Consider the following 18,240-nt stretch of genomic DNA (forward strand, 5'->3'; position numbering starts at 1 on the left):
CCATAAAAAATTTGGAGGAATAGAGGACTGTTACAGAGTGAAGTGTTTTTGCTTACTGAATTTTCAAAAATTGAACACGCCCATGAATCTAGCAGCTATTTTAGGAAACAAAATATAGCTAGCACCCTATAAGTTCCTGCCTCTTCCATCTATAAATAACTTTTTAATATTTAATTATTTATTTGAGAGAAGCGGGAGGGGCAGAAGGATAGGGAGAGAAATCCTTAAGTGGACTCCTGGCCGAGAACAGAGCCAGACACGGGGATCAATCCCAGTGCCCTGACTTCATAACCTGAGCCTAAATCAATAGCCGGCTGCTTAACAAACTAAACCACCCAGGTGCCCCCCAATTATACACTTTTCATGCTCAGTCACCTTTGCTTTCCCGGGATAAATTGCACTTAGTCCTGGTCTACTGTCTTATTCTTATTTTATTTTTTTTAATTTTTATTTATTTATGATAGTCACACAGAGAGAGAGAGAGAGAGACAGAGAGAGAGAGAGAGGAAGAGACATAGGCAGAGGGAGAAGCAGGCTCCATGCACCGGGAGCCCGATGTGGGATTTGATCCCGGGTCTCCAGGATCGTGCCCTGGGCCAAAGGCAGGTGCTAAACCGCTGCGCCACCCAGGGATCCCTACTGTCTTATTCTATGTACTGCTGGATTTGGTTTGAGAATACCTTCTTTGGCATTTTTGCCTCTCTGTTCATGAGGATGACTGGCCTGATACTTTCCTCTTTTTGTACCTTTGTTGTAGGTCCTATTTCAATTTAAAGGTTATAGTAACCTCAGAATGAGTTGGGGGATATTCCCTCTCTGTTCTATTGATGAATTTGTCTGATTTTGAGACTGTATGTCTTGAAAGTTCTGTGGAACTCACTGATAAAACTTCTGAACTGGAAATTTGTTTCTCTTTCCTTAAAATCTTTTCATATAAAAAAATCTCAAAGATATGCAAAGAGAATTTGTATACAAACATACACAAATGGACTCTAGTTTATTATAATACAGAGAATGTTATGGTGAACCACCATGTACCCATCCCCAGCTCCAAAGTATCAACTCCTGATGAACTTTGCTGTATCGAGGTACCTGGTTGGCTCAGTGGTTGAGCATCTGCCTTTGGCTCAGGTCATGATCCCGGGATCCTTGGATTGAGTCCCACATCAGGTTCCCTGTAGGGAGCCTGCTTCTCCCTCCCAGCCTATGTCTCTGCCTCTCTCTGTGTGTCTCTCATGAATAAATAAATGAAATATTGGAGGGGAATCTTGCTTTATCTATCTCCGTTCTACTCCTCTACCCACTGGATTAAATATTAGAAATCATAGAAATTGTTTGGAAACATTTTGCGTGTGCTTCTAAAACATAAGGCCCCACCCCCAATTGCAAAAAGCAAACTTACAAAAAAGTTGCAAGACTATTAGAGGAAACTCCATATACCTTTCATGCTTATTTACCAATGCCACATTTGCATAGATGTAAATATATGCATGGGCATCCATACAAAACTTCTTCAGTTTACATGTATATGATTTTTGATGAATCACATGAATGTTATAGGTATTCTAAAACTTCATCCTAACTACCTCAGCCCAAATCTCATCAGAAACAGGATTTTCTCCTATATATCCACAGTAAGATACTTAAGCTCCAACAATCTGATATTAATACAATAATATAATCTACTATGATGTCTACACTAGCTTCCTATTACTGCTGTAACAAATAACCACCAACACAACAGCTCAAAAGCAACAGACATTTCTTATCTTACATTTTGGAAGGTCAGAAGTCCAATACGGGTTTTACTGGGCTAAAATAAAGATATTGGCAGGGCCACATTCCTTTCTGAAGATTCTAGAGGTGGATCTATTTTCTTGCTTTTTCCAGTTTCTAGAGCCTGCTGATACTCCTTGACCTGTGGTCTCTTGATGTGGGCTCATGTCATAATGTCAGGGTCTTGAGGTCAAGCCTTGCACTGGGCTCCCTGCTCAGTGAAGAGTCTGTTTGAGGATTCTCTCCCTCCCTCTCCCTTTGCCCCTCCCCTTTCTCAGGAGCAATCTCTCTCTCTCTTTCTTTCTCTCTCTCTCTCTCTCTCCTAAATAAAGAAATCTTAAAAAAGGAAAGGATCTTCCACTGGCACCACTGGATACCAGGAAAAGGAAAAAATTATGGATTGAAAAAGTGTCTGGGGGATCCCTGGGTGGCGCAGCGGTTTGGCGCCTGCCTTTGGCCCAGGGCGCGATCCTGGAGACCCGGGATCGAATCCCACGTCGGGCTCCCGGTGCATGGAGCCTGCTTCTCCCTCTGTCTGTGTCTCTGCCTCTCTCTCTCTCTCTGTGACTATCATAAATAAATAAATAAAAATTTTAAAAAATTTAAAAAGAAAAAGTGTCTGAAGAAATAATGGTCCAACAAGTTGAGTGAACCCCAACATGATAAGCATCACTAAGACACAAGGCAAATTTCTGAAAACCAAGGAAGGGAGAAAAAAATATCTTTAAAAAAGCCAGTGAAACAACTCATTGCATATTAAGGAACACTAATTCAAGCGACAGATTTTGTATCTGATGGCTTGGAGGCCACAATGAAGTGGCCTGGTTTTCAAGTGGAGGACAAATCCTGTGTCTGGCAAAATGATCCTCAGGAATAAGAGAAAGAAGGAAATTTTCTAATGAAGGAAGATTATGAAAATTTGTTGCCAGCTGATCTGCTATTAAAAGATGGATAAAGGAAAAGATGACCAATCCATTCTCTTCTGTTGCTTACGTTTTGTGTCCTATCTAAAGCTAACCAAATTTACTTTGTTTTGAAGTATACTATACCCCCACTGGGGGATCAAACTTACAATTCAGATATCAAGAGTCACATGCTCCACCAACCGAGGCAGCCAGGCGCCGCTAACAAAATTTATTTTTTAAGATTTCATTTATCTATGTGTGAGAGAGAGATGAGAGAGCACAAGCAGGGGGAGCAGCAGAGGGAGAGAGAGGAGCAGGCGTCCACTGACCAGGTGACCAATGTGGAGCTGGATTACGGGGGTGGGGAGCTTGATCTAAAGAGGGTGTTCAAATACAGGATCCTGAAATCATGACCCAAGCCAAATGAAGCCCCTTAACTGAGCCACGCAGGTGCCCTTACATAACCAATATTAAAATAATTGAATTCAGAGAATGTTCTCTGAAAATAGTAATCAAACTAGAAATCAATAATAGACGACAGAAAAGTTTCCAAAAACTATGGAAAGTAAACTACATATTTGTAAATAAAATATGGGTCAAAGCAAGATTCAAAAGATATTTTAAAATACACAGAATTAAATTAAATACAAAAAAAGAACCTCCACCATTTGTGGAATGCAACTTATGCTGTGCTGAGAGGGGAATTTGCCTTGAAATGCTTACATTTCATGAAAAGAAATGACTCAAATCAATAATCTAAGTTCCTACCACAAAAACTAGGAAATAAGAGCAAAGGGAACCCAACTAAAAGCAGAAAGAAAGAAATCATAAAGAGAAGAGCACCCAGGTGACCCTTATGTCAGGCACTGTTAGTGGACAAAATGGACCTGAGCTCCATAGAAGGGCAGGGCTGGGTCTGTAGCACCAGAGTTGGTTCTGTGGGTGGGATGTGGATGCGAAGGAGGAGATGGGGGAGGCTGTGAGGGGCCTAGTCTTTTCTCTCCCTCTGTGGGGTCACAGGCATATGCAGGAACTCTCAGATGTTGGCTTCTACCCTGGGAGATCTTCAGGCTCCACCTGCCCTTGGGTGGAACGTTTGCTCTGCCAGGAAGGGCAGGCAGAGGGCAAAAGACTCTGACACCAGGCACAGGGCTCAGCCAGGATCTGGGAGAAGATCCCAGGGTTCTGCTCAGCCCTGCTGCCTGGAAGTCTCAGCTGGGGCTCAGGAAACAGGATACTGTGCTCAGGGGGGCTGGGTGATGGGTGATGGGTGTGTTTCCAAGATCAGGCACCAAGAGTCAGAAGTTCATCATGAAACATTCCTGCCTTACTGTAGACAAGGGAGAGGCCTGAATCTCAGGGACCAGGAGGTTCCTCAAGAAGCTGGAGCAGACAGTCTCCCTGAGGACACCCTCTGGGTGCTGCAATCAGCACTGCAGGGAGCTGGAATGGATGTGCCAGCAAGTAACATCCACACATATGCAAAGGTTTGAGGATTGACAGATGAAAGCAGAATCGCGTTGTCCCATGAGAATGCTACTTCTGCCTCACTGCACTCTCTTCTGCAGAACAGAAATGGGCAGCCTCTCCAGCAGTCCCTCATTGCTCCTCCTGCTCAAGTCCTGGGAGAAGCAGGGCTGAGATGCTGTCCGTGGTGCTGAGGACCCCCAGGCATTCCCAGGGCTTGGGAGCCTTGATCTTCTAGCTGTATCCCCTTTCTTCCATTCTTAACATGGAGCATTACTGATGAGGAGGTGGAGAGGGCTGCAGGGAGTGTGGACTGGCCTCTGTCTCCATCGCTCAGGGCAGTTAGAGTGCTGTGGACATCATTGCAGGAAGTGACTCCACAATCAGATGACCAAGTCCAGGCTGCTCACCAGCAGTTTGTAGTGAAGAAGGGTGATGAACTTGACCCTTGATCCATGACCCTGAATATCCTCAACGTTTAGCATTGATTCTGTGCTCAGGCCTTGGCTCCTGACCCCACCTATGGCCTGGGGTTACAGGAGAGCCCCGGGAAGGAGGGTTCCAGGGTGAGACTAAGAAGCTACTTCTGCTTTGTGGTTAATCTGGCAGTAAATGCTTGTGTCAGGGTGTTGTAATTCCTGTAAAACAGGAAGAGGCCTCTTAGCTCCTGTAAACTTCTGAGAACATTTAGGCTCTAGGCCTACCAGGGCTGCTCTTTGGTATTCAGCTGTGTAGCAGGTTTCTGTCCCAGACCTTTTCTCCCTCCTACTACCCCCTGTTCCTCTTTGTTCTGCTGTTTCCTAAACCTGAGAACACAGCCAGGGGCAAGCTGGTGGCAGATCTTCTGCCCCTTTGAGTTTCAGGGACCAGAACATTCATTGCCCACACTTACCTGGTATATAGGAACCTCTTTTGTGGGGCTGGGCAAGGAGGCCTAAACAGGAAATAATGGGTGTTGGTATATAGAAAAGGAGGGTCATTTCTCTACAAGAGTGACCAGTTCCGCCTCTTGAGCAGCCTTCTCTAAGCCTTCTCCAAATCCCGTCCCAGACCACTCCCCACTGCACTCCCTGCCCCATCCAGGACCCCTGGATGCTGCTCCCAATGCCCACTCTGCCCCTGGATGGTCCAGCTAAGGGAAGCAGGGAATACTCAGGACATCGTGGGGTGTGGTCCTGCCCTTGATTGTGTCCATTCCCAGCCCGAATGAGGCTTGTCTTGTCCTGGGTAGTCTGGAGCTAGCAGGGCCTGTTTTGTGCTGCTGAATTGGTTGGTGACCCTGCCTTGTGCCTGCAGAGCCTAGACCCCAATGGAAAGAGTGGGGGAGGAGGCAGGCTTACCGGGGATGTGGAGCTGCTGACTGGGGCATGGCCTATGAGCAGAGAAAGGAGTTAGCACCCAGCGTTGTGAGGAAGCTTGGGCCCACCACCCCAGTCAGGGACATGTCTTTAGCTCTCAGAGAACCAAGGAAGAATGTGCACTCCCAGAGAGAGACCCATGGGCCATTTTAGGGTCCAGTGAGTGCCAGGTGCTGATCTATGATCTATATTTCACAGGTCAGGGAATATACCCAGGGGAGGTCTCCAGTGCTGAAGCCCAGAGAAAGGGTGAGAGGCTCCAGGGGTGGGGGTGACTGGCAGGAGGGGACACTGTGGAAGAATTCAGGGCTCCCAGTCCCACCCATAATGAAGAGATACTCACAAGCGGTAGATGCTGGGTGCCAGAGCTGTCTGAGATCATGCCAGGCACTGGCCCTAGGAGAGATCATCCTTACTGATGTGGGTGCAGATTGAGGTCACATCATTGGTGCCAGAGCAGGGGGCAAAGAGGATCTTCATTCAGGTAAGAGTTAGAAAACTCCTCCCTCCACCACTGCTTTTTAGGAGAGCAAGGGCCCAGGAGAAGGGATAAGGAAAGGCCTTTAAAACATGTCTGTCCTGGGCCCAGAGAGGAAGCCCCACAGGCTGATGGTATCTAAAAGAAAGTGTCTTGAAATGGGATAGAGGACTTAGGAAAGGAATCAAACTTTATGGTTTGACTGAGTGGAAAGGTCAAGGCTGCAGCTGCAATAGCAGGACATATGGGGAGGCCTGGGGATACTGGATCCCTGTTCATGCATGGTCAGACCATAACCCCATCAGGCAAGGAGATGCTGTAATGGGACAATGGCCTGTATGCCATTTCCACTGGCCTGGAAGAGGCATAAAGGGCATCCAGGAACCTCTCCCTGGATGAGCTTAGGTTCTCTGGTCTCACACTACAGAGACTATGGTTCTCACATCTGCCATTTGTGAGGATGACTCCATCTGGCTTCTTAAGCTCTTCCACTCTCTGCTGTGTGACCTTTGCCAAGACCTCCCTCTGATCCTGAGGCTGCAAATCCCCCTCATAGGGTACGTGGACTTAAACCATGGGAGGTGCTATTTACAGAGTATGTGGTCCTGGCCACACTTCTGTACTGTTGCCAAGTGAATCAGGACAACTATGAGGGGCTGCTCACCAACTGTCCCTAATTTATAACTGAGGAGGCTATGAAGGGAGCACCCAGGTTAGCAGCTGGTCAGGAAGGAGGAAGACGGAATGAGAGGGAAAATCCTGGGGCATTTAGGTAGCCTGGAAGAGTCAGTGAGAATCCTAGATCAGGGGGCATCTCCTTCCTGCCCAGGTGTCAGGTGTGGGACAAGATCAGCTTGTGGGAAATGCCATCATACCTTCCAGTCCTTGTGCAGAGCAGGAAATATGCCAGGGTAGCCATGAGTGCTACTCCAATCAGGACCCCGAGTGCAATGCCAATGATAGACCCCACAGGGAGACCTGTGGTGCTTCCTTTATCTGAAATAAGAAGGAAAAAAGGAGGGGGACAAGTCTCAGGTCAAATCTGGGGAAACCAGGAGGGGCCTCAGGGGAAGGGCCTGCTTAGGGAGGAAGGCAAGGCCACCAAGGTCTGAGTGCCGTGTGTGTTGTTACCACAGTGTCCCGACTCCCTTGGCCACTGCATCATTTCTGTCCCTCACAGTGAAACACTGCACATGCTCTAATCTTCAAGTTCTCCCACCACCTCCAGAGCCAGCATTGGCATCCAATTCAATTTCCTCTCACATTATGCCTCTTCCCTTAGGCCTTCCTTTTCATCATCATTGATGGTCTTAGAGGGTGGCCCTTACCTGTCCACTCAACACTGATTAAAGAGAATACCATTAGCTGACTGATTTTGAGGTCAGCTCTGTGAAAGGCTTGAGATAAATATTATCTCATCTGAGCCTCCCGTGAGGGCCTGGGTATCATCCCCACAGTGCAAAATGAGCATATGCATTGTATAAAGAGTTTAGCTAAATCAATGAAGGTCATAGAGCTGGAATTGATAACATAACACTTAATCTCAAGTCCACATGATATTACAGCTAGTAAAAAAAAAACTTAATAAAGGAAAAATACCTGTTAAATTTCATTGACTCCTAAATCTGTATATGATGCTATCTCAGGATTTCATCTCATAAACTCATATTAACAAACCTTACAGAAGCCCCCACCCAGCGGTTATTTCTCATTTTATAGAAGAGAAAACAGAGGTTCAGGAGATTGAGCATTTTTCCAGGTCCACAGCTGATATTTATCAGAACCAAGATGCTAACAAGAGTAGTTTAATTCTGGGGATCTTAAGGACATTTCCCTAGAGGCTCTGGAGGAGGCTCCCATCTTCTCTGAGGCTGCATCCATTTTACACCCCCTACCAGCAAAATACACAGTGTGGAAGCGGGAGTGGACAAGTGTTGCTCACAGATCACATCCAGCTAGATGGGGTCACTTTTGCTGGAACTGACCACCTTGGAGACCTCACACTGGCAATTCCCAACACTCTCCTTGCTGACAGGGCATACGTTCAGGATGCTGTTGCCCTGGGAGAGCTTCCTTCTCTCCATGAACTTTAGATTCTGGCCATTCAAGAATCACTGGATAGAGACCTCAGCATTATTTGTGAAGCAAGTCAGGACCACAGAGTCCTTATCTTCTGTGACTGTGGTGTTGCTGAACTGAAGAGAGGGCTGGGCCACTGGCTCTGTGGAGAAATACAGGAGGTGATGAAATGATAATGGGCCTGAAGCCATGCTCCTTTCTCTGAGATCACAGCCACTCTGAGGGCCCCAGCAAGCTCTGTAAAGGTGCCCCAGAATATGGCCCTGCTGTCTGCAGAAGGATGTCTTTGTTCAGGTGATGATCTGCGGGAAGGCTGTACCTCCCCCACTGATCCTCACATTCTGTTGTGGCCCTCAGTCATGTGTCTGCTCTTCTTGGACATCTCTGTAATATCAGCACCAGGACCTCTCCCCCCACATGGCCAAAAACCTATTGACAGGTAGAATTTTTTCCCATGGAAAACTTATTTTTGAACTTTTGTGACTTTAAAAGATCAGGCCTCTTTCCTTATATACCTTCCTGTGTATTTGGGGGAAGGAAGACTCACAGCCCTTCCCTCTCTGTGTCCAAGGCAGCTTTGTGTAAAATAGGGAAGGCATTCACACTGTTATAATTTACTAGGGAGTGAGAGCAGCCTGCCCATTCAGCATAACCTTGGGAATCAAAGGGTTTTCAATCTACAGGATTTCTCATTCTGAAAAAGACTTTCACTTCCAGATCTGCGGATTGAATCTCATGGTGAAAACCTTCTGTAGAAAAGTGGTTACTGTATACAGAATACTTGCACCCTTAGGAATAGAAGGAAACTACTGCAACATAATTAAGGCCTTATATGAAATGCCCTTAGCTAGCCTCATACTCCATGATGAAACATTGAAAGCATTTCTTCTAAGGGATCAGATAGAAGATAAACATGCCATTGACACCACCAGTATTCAATACAGTACAGGAGTCCAGGCCTAAATAACTAGGAGGAAAAAACCCAAAATGCAGTCAAATCGGAAAAGAATAAGTTAAATTATGTCTGTTTGCAGATGACATGAAATTATATGTACAAAACCCTAGAGATAAAAAAAAACCCTAGAGATGACACACAAAAACTGTTGAACTAATAAATAACTGCAAAATTTTTGCAAAATACAAAATAAACATACAAAAATAACTGTATGGTTAACACTAACAGTAAAGTACCCAAGAAAGAAATTAGGAAAACAATTCTATTTGTAATAACAGTAAAAAATAGGGGATTACTGGGTGGCTCAGTGGTTTAGTGCCTGCCTTTGGCCCATGACATGATCCTGGAGTCCTGTGATCAAGTCCCACATCGGGCTCCCTGCATGGAGCCTGCTTCTCCCTCTGCCTGTGTCTCTGCCCCTCTCTCTCTTTCTGTGTGTGTGTGTGTGTGTGTGTGTGTGTGTTTCATGAATAAATAAATTTAAAAAAATTTTTAAAAATAAATAAAATAAAATAAAATACTTAGGAAAGAAGAAAAATACTCAGGAATTAATTTATGAGTCAATAGACTGACTATGGAATTCTATAAATCATTGCTGAAAGAAATTACAGAGGACACCAATAAATGGAAAGATATCCCATGTTCATGGATGATAAGTTCATATTGTTAAGATGGCAATGTTAACTAAAGAGATCCATAGAGTCAATGTCTTCCTATAAAAATATTTTTTTAAGATTTCATTTTAAGTAATCTCTCCACCCAACATGAGGGTCAAACCTACAACCCCTAGATAAAAGAGTCTCATACTCTACCATGTGAGCCAGCCAGATGCCTCCCTATCAAATTGTTAAGGAAATATTTTGCAGAAATAGGAAATCCAAAAATTCACATGGAATCTCAGGGACCTCAAATACCAAAATTATTTTGAAAAAGAACAAAGTTGGAGGACTCCTACTTCCTGACTGCAGAGTTACAGTACCAATAACATTATATTGGTATTTTTAAAGATTTTATTTATTTATTCATGAGAGACACACAGAGAGAGGCAAAGACATAGGCAGAGGGAGAAGCAGGCTCCCTTGTGGGCAGCCCAATGCTAGACTCAATCCCAGAACTCTGGGATCATGCTCTGGGCCAAAGGCAGATGCTCAACCACTGAGCCACCCAGGCGTCCCTATATTGGTATGGTATTACGGGAGACATAGAGACCAATGGAATAGAATAGACACCCGTGAAACACACCTTGACATATGTGGTCCAGTGATTTTCAATAAGGTTGTCACGACTATTCAATGGAGAAAAAAATCTGTTCAACAAATGGTGTTGGGAACACTGGATATTCATGCCAATTAATGAAGTTGGACATGACCTTATACCATGTGCAGACATTCACTTAAAATGATCAAACATCTAAACATAAGAGTCAAAACTATAAAAGTCTTAGGAGATAACATAAAGTAAAAAGTTATTGGGACTGGATTTTCTAATAATTTCTTAGATATGATACCCAAAGCAAAGACAACAAAAGAAAAAAACAAATGAATTGGATTGGATCAACATGGAAAACTTCTGTGCATCCAAATACAATTAGCAGAGTGGTAGCCTAGTTATGGAATATACAGGATATAGGGAGGAAATGTACAACATAGGAAATACAGTCAAAATATTTTAATGGGGCTGCATAGTGATGGATGGGAGTTACACTGTGTGGAGTATAGCAGAACCTATAGAGTTGTTCAATCAGTATGTTGTACACCTGAAACTAATGTCACATTGTGTGTCAACTAAAGTTAACTTTAAAAAAAGAGGGGCAATGCAAGGATTGGAAGGAAATACTTGCAAATCATATCTGGTATGAGACTAATATCCAGAATATATAAAGCACTTCTGCAATTCAACAACAAAAAGCACCTTGACCCTGAGGATCCTTCTTTCTTCCCCATTTGCAAAGCCCTCATTTATGCATGGGGCTTTCTGGAGCTGAGACACCGCTCTCCCCATATTCCAGGCTAGATCCAAGGTGCTATGAGAAATCTGAAAATAAGGGGAGAAAGCAGCTGCAGACAAGTAATGGGAGAGTTCCAGGACAGAATTGGGATTTGCTCATGATAAGAATATGGGAAAGAACTTCTAGGCTCTTTTCTGAAAGGCAGGCAGATCTTGACCACAGTAACTCAATGCAGATGTTCCAGGGATGCACTTACCAGAGACTGTGATAGTCTTGACTGTGGTCTTATTGAGGCAGGTGCCAGAGATATAGACGAGGCAGGTATAGGATCCACCATCATTCACAGTGATGTTGGGTATAAAGAGCTCCTGTGTGGATGGCTGGGGTCTCTCATTGATAAGCCAAGAATACTGTGCAGGTGGGTTAGAGGCTGCATGGCAGGAGACACTGAGGTTTCCCCCTAGATGGTAATAGGAGTCTGAGGGGGAAATGGTGGGTGTGTCCGGGCCATCTGGAGCAAACAGAATAAAGCCACATGTGTTGTAGTAAGAGGGAAGGGGAAGTTCCCAGTCTGCATAAGGGCCACAGCTCTGAGCTGGATGCAACCTTGTTTTCAAACGTCCCAACCAGAAGCCCCCTGTGTTTACTAAGCCTCAGTCTCAGACATGAAGCTGTTTCCCCTCCCAGGCTGTTGACCCTCCCAGGGAGGAGCAGCCAACCCCCTCCTAGTCTTGGTTAGGCTGGGCCTGCCCAAGTTTGCTGGGGACAGGAAGCCATGGCCAGGCTGGGTGTCCAGCTGAAAGTCATGGATGTGGACCCCAGAAGGGTGAATGTGGCCTGGCCTCTGGCTGTGTGGACTTGGGCTGGCAGCCAGGCCAGGTAGGAACAGAAGTTACTCACAGAGAACATTCAGGGTGAATGGGTCACTACGATCGGCACTCACTGGGTTCCGAGTTTCACACTCATAGGGTCCTGTGTCATTCCTCGTGACACCATGTACAGTGAGAGTCCTGTTGTCCAGGGACAGCTCCAGCCTGGGACTATCCAGGTGGCTCTTACTGCTACTGACCACAGGCAGCTTGTGCTCTGAGTCTGAGGTTCAAATGTTAATACTACAGAATCCACATTCTCCACAGGGTTTGAATTGTTGCTTGTGATATGGGGTTTTTGTAACTCTGCTGTGCAGACAGGAGAGAGAACAATGCCCTGTGTGGTACCTGTAGAGATTCCTCTACAGGCATCTTTTTTTAAAAAATATTTTTACTTATTTATTTGAGAAAGAGAGAGCAGGGAGAGGACTAGAGAGGTAGAGGGAGAAAAAGACTTCCCATTGAGCAAGGAGACCCACTTAGGCTCTACCCCAGCATCCTGGCATCATTGGCTGATCCAAAGACAGGCATTAACCAACTGAGCCACCAGGTGCCCCTTTCCACAGGTATTGTGAATCAGAGTTGGCATCTCTAACCTCTCAGCCAACCTGAGTCCTTAAAAGAATATGCAAGCTGTGTATGTCAAGACCAACCCATGAGGATGTGAGCACTCAGAAATAGTAAAGCTCCTGCTCTATGTTCTGAAAGCACAGGCTCTCTTGTGTGGATTAGACAGCAGCATTTGGTCAGGAAAGATCTGGGACAGAGTCACAGACAGCACTGGACTTCCCTTGGTTCATCATAGACCTGAAGGCCCACCCTGGAGATAGGGTTCTGGGGAGAACTGACTCCTGGAGAAACCAGGAATAAGCCCAGAGGTCAGTTAGGCACTCAAGCCCCAGGGCATGGGGGTACAGCTCTGCCCAGCTGTTTGATAACGAGTGACATGAGGCAGTGTGACCCCTTACATGGGAGAGCTGAGTCCAAACACCAAGCAAAGAGTCAGAGGATGAGTAGGAAGCAGGGGTGGTGATCTATGAATGATCCATCATCTCTTTAGAGAGGCATCCTGGGTGCAGGATCCTAGGAGGTCTGTCCATACAGGTTCCCCGCCCTCCAGCAGCAGAGATACCTGCACCATCCACTTCATCCTCCTAAACCAAAGCAACTGAGTTTGTTACCCGTGAACCCTGTGCTGGTTTCAGGTGCAAAGTTGGGAGGGGAAGGCAAGTCCCATCCCTTACACCCCAGTGGGAGCCACAGCAACACATCAGGAAACAATCTGATTTCAAGTCCAGCCCAGGGAGGTGAGGATGAGTCCCCTGAGGGGAGGCAGGAGCATTCTCCCCCTGATTGCTGAGGCAGGTCATTCTGGTGTAGAGTAAACCCAGAGTAAGCCTCCTTTTGCTCTCACTGTCCAGGCCAGCATTCCTCCCACTGAGGGAGGAGAGGATGGGGCTGGATCTGCAGGCAGAACTTGGATAACAAATGTGCTGCTCATCAGTCTGTGACCCCGATTCAGTGACTGTATGTCCCTGTGCCTTGGTTTCCCGGAATACAGTAGGAATAATGGTAGATGATGTCTACTTGCCAGGCCTGTGAATTAACCATTAAACATCCTGAAATACCTGACCCAAATATTGTCCATAGCAGCTGGTCAATCAAATGGCCTCTGTTCCTGCTCACCTCCATAAAAATAGGCTCCCTGGGCCTGATTCTGGGTGGACGAGGAGCAGCCAGGAGCGTCTCTGCTCTGTTCCTCCCTGGTGGTGCTGCCCTTCCTCTGGAGTCCCCTAAGCCCCCCACAGCAGCTGGCTAATGGACTGGGAACCTGTTATGTCTATGTTGTCCATGCTGAGCCTCAGGTGAAGGACCAGGCACTGCCCCTCACCCAATGTGGCTCTTGAGCCTGAGCACTGACTGGTGACCAGCTCAGGCTGCCGGGAAATCCTTGCTTCCAGTCAGCTTGGCCCAGGAGCACTAATCCCAACCTGGCACAGACTCCCCAGGGTCGCCAGAATCAGGGGCCCCTACACAGTGGTTTGGGCAGGGGCTTTCTGGGCTGAGGTCTGGGGAGGATTCCAGGGACTCCTCAGGCCTGGCAGGAATGAGTCTAGGAAGTTCTTTGTGATGATCAGAGTCTGGATTCCAGGAAAGGAATTCCCATCACAGGAAGTTTGTCTCCACTGTGTGTGGGTCCCCCACTAAATGTTCAAACCACTAAAGGGACATAATGCAGAGAGGGATGGAGGCCCAGTGCAGGCCTGTGAATCCTGTGTGTGTGAAGTAGAATTCCCTCCACCCAACACCAGAGGTGAGAGAGCAATTACTCACGGAATACTTGGAGCTGTCCAAGTACTTGTTCAACTTGAACATCGTTCGTAATGATTTGTAGGGTGTAGTACCCTGCGTCCTTCAGGGTGATGTTCTGAAACAGCAAGGATCCATTGGGGTATGCTGTCTCTCTGCCGCTGTGTGCATGCCCGGGGGCAATCACTTGTGTGTTTACCATATATGACACAATACGATTATTGGTCTCCACACTTTTCCCTCGGAACCAGTGATAGGCTAAAAGATCCCCAGGCAGATTGAGGACCCGCAGAAGAACGTCCTCTCCTTCAGCAGCATCGGGAGGCACGGACTCCACAGTGACTTGGGCAGTGGTGGGCGGGTTCCAGAAGGTTAAGAGTGAGACTAGGAGGGAAGAGAGGAGATGGATCAGTGTTTTTACCTATGTGTTGGGAAGGAAAGCTGGAGCCCTGTTGACAGAGTGGGTCCTAACCCCCAGCCTCGGAGTGTGTGTGTAAGAGTGCATGCGAATCTGGGTGTCTGTGTGTGTGTGTGTTCTGCTGGTCATGGTCAGTGGAATGACCACTTTACTTATACACCCAAGAGCTTATTTCCTCTGTTTCAAATGCTCTTCCTCACGTGACACCCTCACTGCCCTCAGATATCTGCTCATACTCAAGGGGTCCTTGGGAGAGGCCTGCCCTAACCTGCTCCTCTGAGGACTCTCTGTCTTCATGTCCTGACCTTTCCCTTCTCTGTGGCTTCATTGTGGCTTGTCCTTACCCGACATGACATTCTAGATGTCTCTGCGGGTCTGTCTTCCTCCCAGAGAAGTGAGCTCAGGGTGCAGGGACTGGTCTGCTCTGTGCTGTCCCCGGGGTGGCCCGGCTGCAAATACCCAGGGCTGAGCGTCCCCAGGGCCCTCCGAGCCTGGCGCTTAGGGGTCAGGATCCCAGGGTGGTGGCGAGGGCAGGGTTTGGGGTCCCTGGGTGTGGTTTCCGTCAGGTTGCAAAACTGAGTCCCGGTGAGGAGGCCCTTGGGACACAGCCCCTCACCCCCACCTGCAGATCCCGAGGCCGTCCCGCCGCTGAGCCGGCTCCCCCGCCCCGCCCGCCGCCCCGTCCCCTGCGGAGCCCCGTCCCCCCCAGGCCCCAGGCCGCCGCTCCCCCGACCTCCCGCCCCTCCCAGGGGATCGGCCCCTCACCTGCCAGCAGGAGCTCCCGCCAGGGGCCGCGCCCTGCTCGGGGAGAGGCCGAGGGGGGCTCCATGGTGCCCGCTGCCCGCTCCGTCCGGCCCGGGGGAGAGCAGCTGCCGCCGCGCAGACGCTCGGGCCCCGCGGTCCCGCCCGGCAGCTCCGCGTCCTTCCCCCTCCGCGCGGGGCCGCCTCTGGGGGCGGGGCCGGGTCACGTGGGCCGGGCGGGGGCTCGCCGGACCCCCCCCCCCGACGGCAGGTCCCGGGTTCCCATCCTCTGTCCCCGAGGGTCCCCGCAGCTGCTGAGGCCTCTCGGTCTTCCGCTGGGATTTCCCGGCAGACGCGAGCGCGCACCCGGCCTGCTCGGCACGAGCACGAGCCCGGGGCGTCGGGTCCGGGGCGCGCCCCGCAGCTCGGGGGCGAGGTGCAGGGTCCGCGCCCCCACAGCCCTCCCTCCTGGCCCTGGGGCTTCCCCCTGCAGAGCGGGAGCCCGGGGCCGCCTCCAGAGCGCCTGTCCCGGGACGTCACCCCCACCGGGCCTGGGGATCACCTGGGAACGTCATCAAGCCTGCGGAGGCCCAGGTGACCCCTGCACAGGCGGCTTTAGCAGATGCGCAGCCAGGCTGAGACCCCGGGACGTGGCGCCGGGGCCGCCTCTGCTCTGTGCCCACGGAGGGAGGGTCCGCAGATCCTGTGAAAAAGCAGATCTGACTCCGCAGGTGTGGTGTGGACCCCGGAGCCTGCATCTAACCAGCTCCCAGGGGACGCGGATGCTCCTGGCCCCGGGGAGCTGGCTTTGAAGAGCCGGGCTGAGGGCGACCCGGTTCCCTGAGAGGGTGACCCTTGTCCCTTCCCTCAGTGGCCTGTGCTGTGTCCTGGCCTTGAGTCTGTGGGCACCACACACACAGCCCAGGGTCCCCAGATCCAGGGGATTGTTTCCCTTGGTAACAGAGAAGCCCAGCTGGGCACGGGTCTCCCCAGTGATCTCACCTGCACTGGGGAGGTTGGACTTCCTCCTGGCAGCAAGGTCACAGAGAGGACTCTGGGGGTGAGAAAGGGGCAGGCTGGTTGATGACTAGTGAGGGACCTAGTGGCCAATCCTTTGTGTACCTGCTGCCTGGCCTCTCAGGTAACAGAGAAGCCCAGCCGGGCACGGGTCAACCCAGTGATCTCACCTGCTCTGAGGAGGATGGACTTCCTCCTGGTGATGACTGGTGAGGGATAGTGTCCAGCTCTGGGTGTCAGCAGCCTGGCCTCTCCTTCCAGGTACAGAAGACCCTAGACCAGTCATTTCAGGAGCTCAATTGCCAGGTGTCAAGGGGGTTCCTGGATGTCCTGGGAAGAGAAGCAGTGGTGGGAGGTCGGTGACTGGGGCTTCCTGGTCCTCAGGGAAGGATTTGAGGAGCCCCTCCCTCTCAGCGTCTGTTGGCTGAACTGTGGCCCAGAGACTGTCCATGTGCGCCTGGGAGGCCTGGGCAGCCTATGTCCTCTGCCTGGGGAACCCTCCTGTGGGTGGTTCCCATCAGGCAATGGGGAGTTACATAAGGACCCCTAAAAGACTGGGTGCTCCTCAGGCCCCAAATGGAGCAGGCAGGACAGAAAGTCCAGGTGGGTCGGACCAGAAGTTCTGTTTGAGCAAGGGATGGAAATCAGCTTCTCCACTTTCTTAGCCAAGGCCAGCTTCAGAGTTTGGTTTCCTGGGTGTTGTCTGCGTGTCCCTAGGTCGCCTCCTGGAGGCAGTGCACCCAGGGTGCTGAGCAAGCTCCAAAGGATGAGTGGCCCTGAGCTCTGGGCAGAGGTGAGGACTGGTTAGAGGGCTGGTCAGCCTGGGGCCTGGTCCCTGTGGGTCCTAGACTACCTGAGTCCATCCCAGGGCAGGGTGAGCCTGGGGAAAGGACAGGCACTGTCCAGAAGATTCCCGAGCCTGTGTCAGGAGAATTGCACACCCAGGGATGTGTTCCCTCAGAGGAGCTCTCTGTCCTCCAGATTTCAAGGAATGATCTAGTAGTGGACTTTTCAGACTTTGGAAGAAACACACGTGCCTGGGGGTCCGGACACCACAATGCCCTCTCTCCCCATCACAACCCAGTGGTGGAGGCACTGCCTCCAAGTCATCTGTGTCCCTGTCTGTCCTCTGCTCTAGGTGTCCCCACAGGAACCAGGAGCTGGAGCGGCTCCACCCAGACTCAGCTGAGGGATCCCAGGGCTGCCTCTGGAAAGGGGAGGAGACCCTCAGCCCCTTGGAAACAAAGGCAAATCCTGGTTTCTCCTGTCCTACCTGCACAGGAATGTCCCCTGGTTCCCCGGGCCTCCATGGGCTGCTGAGAAATCTTCAGGGGTCTCCACAGAGCAGGGTCCTCAGGCCCGGGAGCCGGGAGGATTGTGCCTCGGTGAGACTCAGGTGGGTCAGAGCCTGCTGGGCTCTGGCGCCCTGAGCAGGGCTCTTGGCTACAGAGCAGCTCTGCCGCCCTCTGCTGGACAAGGAGGGAAGACAGAGACCTGCCCTGCAGTTGGCAATTGTTAGAAATTTGTACTCTATAAATAATATTTCATGTATGTATACATAATTTTAACAACGTTATTGAGAGATGGTGGAAATATAGGAAACTTACCCCAACCCCCCGCCTGGGAACTCAGTGTCTGTCCTTGGCTCAGGTGATGATCCTGATGCCCCCAAGTGGGTCTCCTGCTCAGTTGGGATACTGCTTCTCCCTTTACCCCTCCTCCTTACTCCTGCTATCTCTCCACAATAAAGAAATAAAAAAGAAACTCAACATATGTAATGTATACAATATATTAAGTTTTTCCATGTGCATGCACCAGAGAATTCTTTCCTATATGAAGATAATGAATATGTCCCTCCCCACAAAAAATCTCCTGATGTCCTCTGTATTCCCTTCATTTGCCTCCTCTAACCCTCCTTC

The 18,240-nt window shown here is 49.3% G+C and overlaps 1 protein-coding gene across 1 annotated transcript; it reads right to left on the reverse strand.

Moving 5' to 3' along the window:
• Positions 1-964: 964 nt before the first annotated feature.
• On the reverse strand, positions 965-15,570 carry LOC140598333 (cell adhesion molecule CEACAM6-like). Its single transcript, XM_072754133.1, is given in 11 exon segments — positions 965-4,786; positions 5,041-5,082; positions 5,489-5,520; positions 5,850-5,902; positions 6,860-6,980; positions 7,927-8,205; positions 11,223-11,477; positions 11,867-12,028; positions 12,031-12,144; positions 14,170-14,529; positions 15,329-15,570. Coding segments are annotated over 11 exon segments (1,548 nt in total). The 5' UTR covers positions 15,393-15,570; the 3' UTR covers positions 965-4,720.
• Between the last annotated feature and the right edge of the window lie 2,670 nt (positions 15,571-18,240).

This window comes from Vulpes vulpes, chromosome 1 (genome assembly GCF_048418805.1).
Source record: "Vulpes vulpes isolate BD-2025 chromosome 1, VulVul3, whole genome shotgun sequence".
NCBI classification, from domain to species: Eukaryota; Metazoa; Chordata; class Mammalia; order Carnivora; family Canidae; genus Vulpes; species Vulpes vulpes.